At 43.8% G+C, this 12,529-nt stretch overlaps 1 protein-coding gene across 4 annotated transcripts in view; it reads left to right on the forward strand.

The window, feature by feature from the left end:
• LMF1 (lipase maturation factor 1) overlaps positions 1 to 12,529 on the forward strand; it is a 441,609-nt gene that overhangs the window by 111,154 nt on the left and 317,926 nt on the right. For all 4 annotated transcript variants that reach the window (XM_075899803.2, XM_075899802.2, XM_014569758.4 and 1 more), the window contains one exon: positions 7,794 to 7,942. In XM_075899803.2, coding sequence (XP_075755918.2) covers positions 7,794 to 7,942 — 149 coding nt within the window. The remainder of the gene's footprint in view (positions 1 to 7,793; positions 7,943 to 12,529) is intronic.

Here is a 12,529-nt window from a genome sequence, read left to right on the forward strand (position 1 = left end):
CTCCTTGGTGTTTTTTGTGGCTACAGACTAACTCGGTGACCCCTCTGATACTTGATTATATTAATAATTCTCTCGTACTCCAGTGCTTCTGGTCTTAATATCAGACCATGGCAACCACAGTGTGACAGGAAAGCTCAGTCTGCACCGGCAAAATTGTTCCTCGTGCTCAAAGGTTGCAGGTGAGCTGGAGCTGAATGCAATTGAACGGCAAACGGTTTTAAAGAGAACCTCTGAAATGGTGCTGGCCGCTGTTTGTCCTTGGCTGCACTTGTTCTTAAACCATGTTCAACGCCGGCTCAGCTGCACCCGCTGTCAGCAGTGGGTAATTGAAGAGTTTTCAAACAACAGCTGGGGGCAAGGGGGCGGGGAGGGAAGACCGTTGTTTACGCCGCTCTTGTTCATCAAGAAGATGTCTCTCCCTACAGTTGTGTTACTGTGCCATCCCCCCTGCTGGCATGTTTCAGCTCAGATGATACTGTTGGAATTGTACCCAGATGGTGGTGCCAGGATTCACACTTGCAGCTTTTGGAACAAGAAACACAGGTGCAGGGTGTATTGACACACTTTGGGGGTTAGCCGCACACCACGATGGCTTCAGCACCCTTTGTGCCTTTGTATCACCATATACAATACACAAGAACTGCACAGTGTTGAATTATTTGTTGGTTTAGTGCCTCTTCCTCTAGCATTTTAGTGACCAGTACATTAAGTAACCTTCCTTTGCAAGCTGTCTGGTAAAATGTTACATTTCTGAATGGAGGAAAGTGCAGACAGAGAGAACTAAAGGCCATTTAGAAATGTAAAGTCTTATGCCCTCTCACCCACAGATCCACCATGTATAGTGTATTTCTGCAAGGAAGCGTGGGGATTAACATATGAAAACGCGGATAACAGTGGGATTCTTGTGCTGGCTGACGCTAACGAGATATACTACCATTTTGGTGCCAGTTAGACCCATAACTGCTATTTGTTGCTGGGTTTCGTAACAATTAACCTTTCACATTCTGCATTAGCCATTGCTTTTTGGGTGCAGCTGTTTTTATAATATACTTCACTTCTCTCAACAGAAGCGCTGATTTGGGGAGCGCCGTATCTATCCTAGAAACCACAGGTTATATGGAAATAAGAGGAATTTTTTAAGTAGTCATTCATAGCACAATCACTTTAAAAAGCCCATTACATGTTAGGAACACAACAGGGGTTTCTAGGATTATTGCTGTGATTGTGTTATGGTGAATTCAACATCAATTTTTGCTTTTTTGCCAAAAACCTGAATTTAAGCCACCTAGACCTGATCTATAATCAGATACCTCACCAAAGCCAGAAATAATGAGCTTATGTTCAAAAACACATGCCTTGTTTATCTGGCTAACCAAAGATGAAGGAAGGAAGTCTTGCTAAAGAGGATGTACCAAATTCTGCTCACAATGGTGTAAATCCAGAACATCCCTGTGTGCAAGGGGGTTACTCCAGATTCATATCGGTGTCCCTAGCAGTAGATCGTGGTGCTATATCTGCTTTCTGGACATATTTACCAGTGTTGCAAAACTCTAATGAAGCCAGGATGTGTGGATATATGTGTGTGTGTCTGGACTTCTTCCCAAATGGCCCTGCCTGGAGGTAATATGCCTTTGAGAGATATACTGCCCTATAGAAGTTTGCTGGGAGCAAGCCTTACTATGCAGAGTATTAATCTTGCTCTTTCCTGGCATAGCTGCCATAGTCAGTGTGATGGGCACATCCGTAGCATTTTTTCCCCACTGTGTCCCATAATAACCCCTCATCTAGCTCTCCCCTTGCACGTCCCTGGACAGATAATCATGTTATCAAGGTTTAACGTGGTGCAGCTATACTGGCAAAGTTTAGCTGCGTGTTGTCCTCATTAATCTTCTAAAGCTGCTCCTTGCATTGACTTACCTGGTCTAGCTGCCCCGTTCCGTTGTACCAGAGGTGGAATTACAAAGTTTCAAAAAATGAACTCTTGACAATCCCCACGCCCTGTCCATCCGCATGGGAGATTTTCAAGCCCATCAACTCTTTGAAACCAGAGTTGTCATAGCTCATGGGTCTGTACATCCCCCGCAACGGTGGGCCCTCCATTCCGATGAGCGTCCGAGTGCTCCTGCTATCTAAATGGACAATGATAATTCAGAGATGTATGGTATCACTATGGTGGATGATCCCCATCAGGCAGAAAGCAGTCTCCTGTCTTGTTCACCCACACGTAGTAAGTATTGTTCGCCTTTTAAAGCTGGGGAACCCAACACATAGTTAGACATGGTTACAACCCTTCTGAATGCTCATTAAGATGCAGGCCAATGTCCGCACCGCAAAGAGGTTTTGGGGAGCCTAGCTCTGTGTCTGAATTTGAGCCTCCTCACCTCCTCCAGCCACGGAGGGGAACGGGGGGACGGATGACACAGCAGTTGAAGGGTGAGCCCGCACTGCATTTCTGGGCCTGCATCTGGCCATGGCGACGTGACACGCAACGTCACAGCGCCCTTGGCTGCTGGGCCAAATTTCGCTGGGCAGCGCTGTGACTCCGGGCGCCCTGATGGAGGGAGGCACCTGGGGCAAACTGTCCCATTTGCCAGCCTCTCCCCCACCTCCGGGTAACATGTTTGAAGCCGTGGTAGAGGGCCATGTGGTTGCCTGAAGGCAGAGAGCGAGCTTTTCAGTGGTGACAGACTGACTTGATTGAGTTAATATTATGGAAAACCCACACCTGTTTTGCCTATCAAGTGGTACCCAGAGGGATTAAAGTGATTTCCTCAGAGTCAGACAGCAAAGTAGTAGCAGATCTGGGAAAAATACCTAGGGCTCTTCAGACTTCGCCCACTATACATCATCACGCAGGCATTGCTAAGTGGTTCAGATCAGCTGTGGAGCCGGCATCCACAGAAGTCCATAACTGTACAGATCCACAAACCTTGGTGGTCTCTAGAGGTGACTGTTGTTTTATCATGCATAACTAGGCACGCATGTGAGGTAGGTGTTAAATGGATGTAGACCTTGATTGCCATAACTCATTAGCTGTGAGGTCTCAGAAGGGTAGTCATGTTCGTCTGTAACTAAAAAAACAACATAAAAAACAGCAATGGTCTGGTAGCACCTTAGAGACTAACAAAAATACATAAATAGTATCCTGAGCTTTTGTGGATACTGAGCAACCCACTTCTTCAGATGACAAATATGGAACAAAGGCCCCAGATTTTGAAATCTAAAACAGAGAAAGAGGGGGCAAGGATAGGAGAAAGAAAGAATTAAAGTGTCCATGCTAAATGAGGCTAATAGATTTGTCTGGAAGTGCTTGATAACTAGCCTTTGATGTCATTTGGGTGTTGAATATAATGGCCCATCCAGTTCATGTTTTTGTTCAAACCCTGCGAGATCCTATCAGATTTGCATATGAATGCTAGTTCTACAAAATCTCTTTCTGAAATGTTGTAACAAAATAGCCACCTTTAAATCCATTCATGAGAGTTGTGGCAAGTTAAAATGTTCCCCTACAGGTTTTTATGTGTGATTTGTGTCCATTAATCCTATGTCGTAGAGGCTGTCCAGTTAGGCCAATATCCATGGCAGAGGGCCATTGCTGGCACTTGATGTCGTAGACCACATCTGAGGATGGCAGTTAGATGAGCCTCTGATGTGGTGGTTGATGCGGTTAGATCCTGCGAGGGTGTTGCCTGTATCGATGTGTAGGCAGAGTTGGCAACGGGCTTTATTGTGGGGGCAGGTTCCTGAGTGAGTGTATCTGAGGTGTGAGGTACAGCTTCCGGAAAGAATTTGCTTCGGGTTAGGGGGCTGTCTGTAGGGCAGAATTGGCCTGTCCCCCAAGGCCTGTGATAGTGAGGGATCGTTTTCCAGGATAGGTTGTAGATTGCCAACGATGCACCGGAGGAGTTTAAGCTGGCGCCTGTAGGTGATGACCAGTGGTGTTCTGTTGTTTTCTTTGCTGGGCCTGTCTTGAAGAAGCGAATGCCTGGGCACTCATCTGGGTCTGTCAGTCTGTTTTTCTACTTCCCTGGGGGGGGGGTAGTCAATTTTTAAGTATGCCTGGTAGAGATCCTATAGCTGTTTGTCTCTGTCAGTGGGGTTGGAGCAAGTCTGGTGGTATCTGGCTGTAAATAATGGATCGGGTGATGTGTCCTGGATGAAAACTGGAGGCATGTAGCACATTAGTTGTGGTTACCAAGAACAGTTTTACTTTCACAATTCTAGGAATATAGGTACAAGAAAAAGCTGCTTTGACTCAGTCATTTAGCATACTTCTGTGCAGCTTCCACAGAGAGCTATATCACATGGAAAAAACTTGCAAATAATATATTTGTGGTTCAGAGTGAAACTACTGGAACTGACTTTGTGTTGGTTCTTGCATTGATGTGCTGTTGCTTAATAGTGTCTTTTACTTCTTAGCAAAAGATCCAGTAGCGTTTGACTCCCATTTGTGAAAACGTAATAGCTCTGTTATTCTTGCTCTTTCTGAATAATCATTTCAATATTTATACTGGGTCTACTGCAAAACCAGAATGCATAATCCTCGTTTGCATAAAGAAGGCTGTAACTCAGAAGGTGGGCAATCATTTTTGAAGTGGTTGCGGGCTGCCTGGAAGGGACGGGGCTGTGAACAGAAGGGGCGGAGCCTTTAAATAGCAGGAGTTGAAAGGGCCTGCGTCTTCCCTGCGGCTCCCAGGTATCACGTTATCCGGGGACGGGAGTTGCGAGCCCTTTCAACTCCTGCCATTTAAAGGCCTCGCTGCTCCCGGCCTCACTGTGAGCATGTTTCCTGGGAGCCAGGGACACACGAGCCCTTTCAATGGCTTCTATTTAAAGGGCTCGCCTGACAGGCGTGTTGCGTGTTGCCTGACAGGCGCATGGAAGGCGACAGCCCTTTACATAGAAGCAGTTGAAAGGGCTCGCGTGGCTCCGTCTCCTAGGCAACACGCTGGGGGCGGGGCTTGGAACAGCCGCGCATGCCGGCTCAAAGCCCTAGGTGGGCCGGAATGTCTCCAATGTAAACTTGGGTGACCGGTTCATGGTGTGTTTACAAGGATGGATTTTGAGCTCTGTTATGCTGGTATAAATCCAGAGTAATTCCATTGAGGCTGGCCGAGTATAAAACAGGCCCGAGGCAAGATGTGGACCCTTTATGCTTTATTCATAGAGCTGTGGTTAAGGAAGGATTTTCCTTATGGGTCAGAAACACAACCTTAATAGTTGTACACTGAAGTTGAAGATGCTTACGCATGACTGGGATTTTTGATCCTATTCTCTTCAAAATATTGGGCTGGGAACTCTGGGGGAGTTCACTGGCGGAACACCATTAAAGTCCGTGAACACTTTGCCGTACTTATGGGCTGAGGAGAACGTAGCTCGTGATGTCAGGGGCCCAGCTCTCAGAAAGAAAAGTCTTCCACTTGAGGTTAGCCGACTCTGTGAGTTTTAAGCAATAGCAGAGTGGGATCAAGGTGCAAGTTTCGGATTAGACTTTCAGATGCGTTTTAAAATAGTGTTCGGAAAACCAGAAGTCCTGAAGGGGCCACCTGCTCAGGCACGGCCGTCTGCTCATCTCCGGTTTTCGGATGAAGCCTTCGGGGCCCTTTCAGAATTGCTGAAGGTGATCTCTGCTCCATCCATGGAGGACCGTGTGATTTAAAGTCCTGAGACTTTGTTGGGCATGTTGAGGGGAGCTAACGTCTTGCCCTTTGGCAAGATGTGTGTGTGTGTGTGTGTGTGTGTGTGTGTGTGTGTGTGTGTGTGTGTGTGTGTGTGTGTGTGTTGGGAAGAGGAGCTGTTTCGGCACTTCCCGAAGAGGAGGGGCTTTGGGCAGAGCCGGGGACAACCAGCCCTTTGAACTGCATGGAGCATGGCATGCTCCCCCATGCCATGCCCTCAGAGCTGCTGGGCAACACTGGGCCCCGGGGCAACTTCCCCTTTGCTCCCCCTTCCCGTGTTGGCATGTCTGGGCACATTATATCTCAATAACAGGGAACCTTCTGTATATATGTGTTAGAGAGGAAAGGCAGGGCTGGTCCTACCCAATTGGCAGCCCCGGGCAAATTTCTTTTTGCGGTCCTTACAACAATATGCCGTGTTAGCCCAAATATTCGAAAAATGTTCTTTGGTCCTTCAGTTTGCATATATGGTAATGAAATATTTTAAAGAAGCATTTTCAAATTATTTGTATAGATATATTAATGATTAAAGGCAGTTAAGGTTTGGTCTTGCCCTGCGCGACAAAATTCCTTGCTAGGGCATTGCATCTCACTTTTGTTGAAAATAATTAGAGACATCTCCTACACCTTTCCGACTGTCGGCTGGGGTGCACTGCTGATATCACGTCTGAAGAATGAGAACTTATCTAGTGTGGTTGATTTGCTTTTTGAAGAAAGGCGACGAAAAATTGCTGCAGTGATTTTTATGCATTAATAGGGTTCCTACCGTCCAGCCGCGCCTGCTGCCTTGCACCCTGGGCCCAACTGGGAAATACAGACACTAGGGGGAGCTGTCCGAAGACACGAATCTCTCCTGGGGGTGTCTGGTGGGGTGGGAGCCCTAGATGCGGAGAGCCAGAGGTGGGTTCCCGGCACCAGAGAGTGAGAAGCAGCCTTAGTTGCAAGGCAGAACGCTGGGTTGGGTGGGCGGGGCAGTTTTGCTGCAGAGAAAACATGAAAAATATCTCGCCAAAGCTCATGCAATTTTTCCGTTATATAGACAATTCATTGTGTTACATTTTGGCGGCCCCTTGAATATGGCGGCCCTGGGTGACTGCCCGGCTTGCCCGCCCCTAAGACCAGCTCTAGGGAAAGGTGCTATCGTTTGTTCTAACCAAATCAGCTTGATGTTGCAGACGTCTGAGGTGACTTGTCAGGCCCACGCTGAGAAACGTTTTGATTGTTTGAGTCAGAATTTGTCTATACAAGAACGGCGCAACCTCAACTATTACAAAATAAATAAAACGAAAAGCAAATGTTGATCTCCATAGAAGCTCTGGAGACTAGGCTTTGAAACAAGCAGCGTAGGAGCACATTTTGCACACATTTGCTAAACTGTAAAGATTTTGGGAAGTTGAGATTGTTCTGGATTGTAGTAGTCTGGTAATATGACTTTTCCTCCTACCGACAATCAGCTGCTACAAAAATCCTCAGCATGCTGTTTATTCTCTTGTATTCCTCCCCCCGCTCTCTCAAAAATAGTGACTGCAGCATTGCTCTGTGAATTACTATTTAGAAGGGGCATGGCCAATTTGAAATGGGAATAGATAAAAATACAGCAGGCATCATTGCTGTTCTCAGGTTTGCCTGCCAGTTCCAATGCTTTTGTAATCATGTTTTCCCCTGTTTTAAAAAATATTTCTCTCATGCTTGTGAAAACCCCCCCATTAAAGGTGAAATGTTGACAGACTTAGTTACAGAGGGAATACAGCAAAGCTAAATAGCCACAAAATATGCATGGGGTAGAAATAGAAATAAAAATCCCCATTCTCTTGTTTTTCCTTTCAAATTGCTTTCAGTTCCAGTCGCATAGTTAATGATAGTTGGTAACATTTCCATTCGGAAGTGTGATTTGATTGTTTTTAACGTTGTGCTGCCCCTTTAACAGTTTTAATTGTATGGTAACTTCAGTTGCAGCTGCATGTAAAGTGTGTTCAGAGAGAGTTGAGGATCGCCAGGTTAAATCAGTACTTTAATAGGATTTTTATATTCTACTTCTCGTATGCTTAAAATTCCTTGACAGGTAATTAACAGCAACCCATTTCTTTTTATTTCCTATGTGTGGTGGCACTTCAGGATGGGAATCTCAGCTTCTGGAAACGGGGTTTTTAGGAATATTCCTGTGCCCACTTTGGACTCTCTCCCGATTACCTAAGTACACTCCGCCTTCACGAATTGTGATCTGGGGATTTCGATGGCTCATTTTCAGAATCATGCTTGGAGCGGTAAGTGGAACTCTTTAGCACTTCTGCATCTGTAGACTTTAGAGATCATAGTAGCAAAAGAAGATTATCTCTCTAAATTTTTATTACAGAAGCTAATTCCAAATGTTTAATCCTGGCCGAAAAGTCATTTATGTCCTTCAAGCAGTATAACATTTTTATGTGCTGTAGTTTAGGATGGTCTCTGGTTATAACCAAGGAGAATGCAGGAGGAAATAGTTGGTGTTCTGTTTCATTGAATCTTTCAGCTTGTTATCGGTGTCTGCCTTTAACGAGATCAACAGATACAGGACAAGGAATGTGTTTTAACATTTTAACACTGCTATTACAGTTTTAATGGGAGGAGGAAGGAAATCATTAGCTTAGAAAGCTGGTCCCTTAAAAATATTTTGTAAAGTGATTTTGAAAGGACTGAAACATGATTTTCAGCATGTTGGGTGAGAATTCCAGTGTGAAATCTCTAACCCAGAGCTCTACCCCTGCTACTCTGCATACGTTATTGCAATGTCACTCTTGAGGCCTGACGCTGTAGAATCATAGAATCATAGAATAATAGGACTGGAAGGGACCTCGAGAGGTCATCGAGTCCAGCCCCCCGCCCTCAAGGCAGGATCAAGCTCCGTCTACACCATCCCTGACAGATGTCTATCTAACCTGTTCTTAAATATCTCCAGAGAGGGAGATTCCACCACCTCCCTTGGCAATTTATTCCAATATTTTGACCACCCTGACAGTTAGGAATTTTTTCCTAATGTCCAATCTAAACTTCCCCTGCTGCACTTTAAGCCCATTACTCCTTGTCCTGTCCTCAGAAACCAAGAGGAACAAATTTTCGCCTTCCTCCTTGTGACACCCTTTTAGATATTTGAAAACTGCTATCATGTCCCCCCTTAATCTTCTTTTTTCCAAACTAAACAAGCCCAGTTCATGAAGCCTGGATTCATAGGTCATGTTCTCTAAACCTTTAATCATTCTTGTCGCTCTTCTCTGTACCCTTTCCAATTTCTCCACATCTTTCTTGAAATGTGGCGCCCAGAACTGGACACAGTACTCCAGCTGAGGCCTAACTAGTGCAGAGTAGAGCGGCAGAATGACTTCACGAGTTTTGCTTACAACACACCTGTTGATACAACCTAGAATCATATTTGCTTTTTTTGCAACAGCATCACACTGTTGACTCTCATTCAACTTGTGGTCCACTATGACCCCTAGATCCCTTTCTGCCATGCTCCTTCCTAGACAGTCGCTTCCCATCTTGTATGTATGGAACTGATTGTTCCTTCCTAAGTGGAGCACTTTGCATTTCTCTTTATTAAACCTCATCCTGTTTACCTCTTACCATTTCTCTAACTTGCTAAGGTCATTTTGAATTATGTCCCTATCCTCCAAAGAAGTTGCAACCCCACCCAGTTTGGTATCATCTGCAAACTTAATAAGCGTACTCTCTATCCCAATATCTACATCATTGATGAAGATATTGAACAGTACAGGTCCCAAAACAGACCCTTGAGGAACTCCACTTGTTATCCCTTTCCAGCAGGATTTAGCACCGTTAACAACAACTCTCTGACTACGGTTATCCAGCCAATTATGCACCCACCTTATCGTGGCCCTATCTAAGTTATCTTTGCCTAGTTTATCAATAAGAATATCATGCGAGACCGTATCAAATGCCTTACTAAAGTCTAGGTATATGACATCCACCGCTTCTCCCTTATCCACAAGGCTCGTTATCTTATCAAAGAAAGATGTAGCATTTGCTGCCCCACCATCAGCGCCAACCAGACATGCCCATGGGTCTTGAAAGCAAAGAACCCGTAGGCACCTGACGTTTCTTTTATTCAAATTAAAGATGGAGCCTGCTTACAACATTTGGAGTCAAAACGGAATTTTGGACACTCTACGGTTCTGAGATCGGAGGCTAGGCAGGGTTCCCATTTGTGTCCAGCTTCTGAAAAGCTCTCATGCTCTACAGTTCAAGGGAGCCTAGAACTGATACCAGAATGGATCATAAAATCATAGAATACTAGAGCTGGAAGGGACTTTGCGAGATCATCAAGTCCAGTCCCCTGCCCTCACAGCAGGATCAAGCACCGTCTATATAATCCCTGATAGATGTCTGTCTAACCTGCTCTTAAAATCTTCAGAGAGGTAGCTGAGTTAGTCTGTAACACGAAAAACTTAAACAACAACAAGTAGTCTAGAAGCACCTTAAAGACTAAAAAAACATGTAGATGGTGTCATGAGCTTTCATAGGAACAACCCACTTCTTCAGATGAATGGCGTATTAGAAGCAGAGGACTGGACTTGATCTCTCGAGGTTCCTTCCAGTTCTAGTGTTCTAGGATTCTATAATTCTAAGTCCAGATCCAAGAATATATAAGGGAAGGAAGAGGGTAGGGGAAAAAAAAAGAGAGAGACAGGGAGCAGGTGGTTCAGGTAGTTACAAGAGGCTGATGAGAACAATTAGCACCTCCATTATTTGGTTCCTTGGTTAAGTCATTATGATGTGGAAGGTAGTGTAAGAGCCAGCTGATGTCCCTGTTCATACTATTAGCATAAGAATTAAACTTGTAAATAAAGTTAAGTTCCAGCCCTTCCCTGTGTATTTGGCTTGTGGAATTGGCCTGAAACAACTGCTCTTAAAATGGCTGCTTAACCTGCTCTTCAAATGTAACTTCATATGTAGGCAATATGAAGTTAAGATTTTCACCCCGGACTTAAAAACCTGACACCAACTATAAAGACAATGAATATTCCTGTGGAACCTTAGAGACTAACAAATATACATATATATAGCATCAGTAGCTTTTGTGGGCAAAACCTGCTTCTTCAGATGAAGTGATCTTGAGATGATCTTGAAACTTGACAGACATATGCTTGTTTCAGGACTGATACCTTGCAAGGAGTGCAACAGTAGTAGCAGTGAGTTTTGCAGGTGTTGTTTTGTGTTGGGAAATACATACTGGATATTTGTTGCATCCAAATGAGACTTCCCAGTTCATATCAAGTCAGCCCCATTGTGGGAAGCCTTATTCACATGTGATGACTTTCAATCATGGATTTAAAAATAGCCGTTCTTCTACAAGGGAATTCTATGACCCCAGTGTAGAGGGAGACAGCTGAACTGGAGTTCATTTACAACAGGAATGTCCAAAGTCCGACCCGCGGGCCAATTGCGGCCCATGTTCCGGTTTAATACGGCCCCCCAGGTAATTTGGCAATATCTATCTTTTATGGCCCCCAACGAATCCATATGTATTGAGATGAATACATTGTAAAATCTCAGTTAAAGTCAGTTGGTCTAAATCAGTTATAAATATATTTGGACACAACATGTATACTTGGTGTTATGTTCCTGTTCATATTTTTTGAACTTAAAAGTTGACAGACAATCTTTATTACCAATAATATGTAATGTACTTTACAATGTTCCTGACATATATTTCAGCTTCCTGGATTTTTTTTTTCATCTGGCCTTCAGATATGAAAGGCAGAGTGATTTAACACCTATTTAGATTGGTCATCCATGTGACGAAATGAAAAGTATGCCGTTTGCAATAAACTTTGCATAAAATAGTTAATTTGCATTTAATTTTAATGGTTCAAAGAATGTAAGGCAAAATGGTCGGCCCTCACGCATGTTCACTTCATCAAATCTGGCCCTCTTTGAAAAAAGTTTGGACACCCCTGATTTACAAGTTCAACACTAGCAACTTGGGCTTGAATAAAGATATTAACTGGTTAACCAACTTCAAAGGCAATTTCCTTGCCTTGAATAGTCACATTTACACATTAAAATCTATGAATGGAACACATCCAGCCTGACTCAATTAGCCTCATTAGCACTGGTCCTACAATTGACAGGTCACTGCTTTTGCTGTTATATATACTGTGGATTTTGTAATTTCCACTCCAACCCATCTGATGGAGTGGGTTTTACCCACAAAAGCTCATGATGTAATACAGGATTGCTTGTTGTTTTTAAAATTATAGACTAACACATGGAAACCCCTCTGAGACTTTTTATTCTAGCAAGTTAGCCTACTGACTTTAATGTAATTGCATCTCAAGGGGTGGACTACTCAATTGAATAAGGGTTTATAGAATTGAGTTATGTTAGTAATGCCTTTCAAGTACCTTGAGAACCCTGAAATATGCTATATAAATGTAAATGATGCCATTATTCACTATTAGGCTTTGAACATACCAGATAACCTCCATTTTGAGAAATCAATCTTTAAATATAGTTGTGTATAAATAAATTGGATGGATGGATAAGCATGGATGTTGGCACCAAGAGCAACCTCAACGCAGCTTTAAAGACGACCTTATCTCAAAGTTAAGGCTGTTTGATTTATGTGTAATCTCAACTATTCTTTAAAGGATGGAAATTTGGGCTCTTAAGAGAGCTGGCTTTTGCAGACTAAAAAGCTTTGAAGTCTTATTTGGCAGCGTCTCCTATCAGATGGGAAAGACAAAGCGAATGTCAAGATCTCTGCTTAGCTGAACAAAGATTCAGTACATTCCTAACAAAGGAGATATTCTGACTTGGGCGTACCTAGGTGGAAAGATGAAAACAAGACTGCA

The sequence above is a fragment of the Pelodiscus sinensis genome, chromosome 15, assembly GCF_052426305.1.
Source record: "Pelodiscus sinensis isolate ZL-2025 chromosome 15, ASM5242630v1, whole genome shotgun sequence".
NCBI classification, from domain to species: Eukaryota; Metazoa; Chordata; order Testudines; family Trionychidae; genus Pelodiscus; species Pelodiscus sinensis.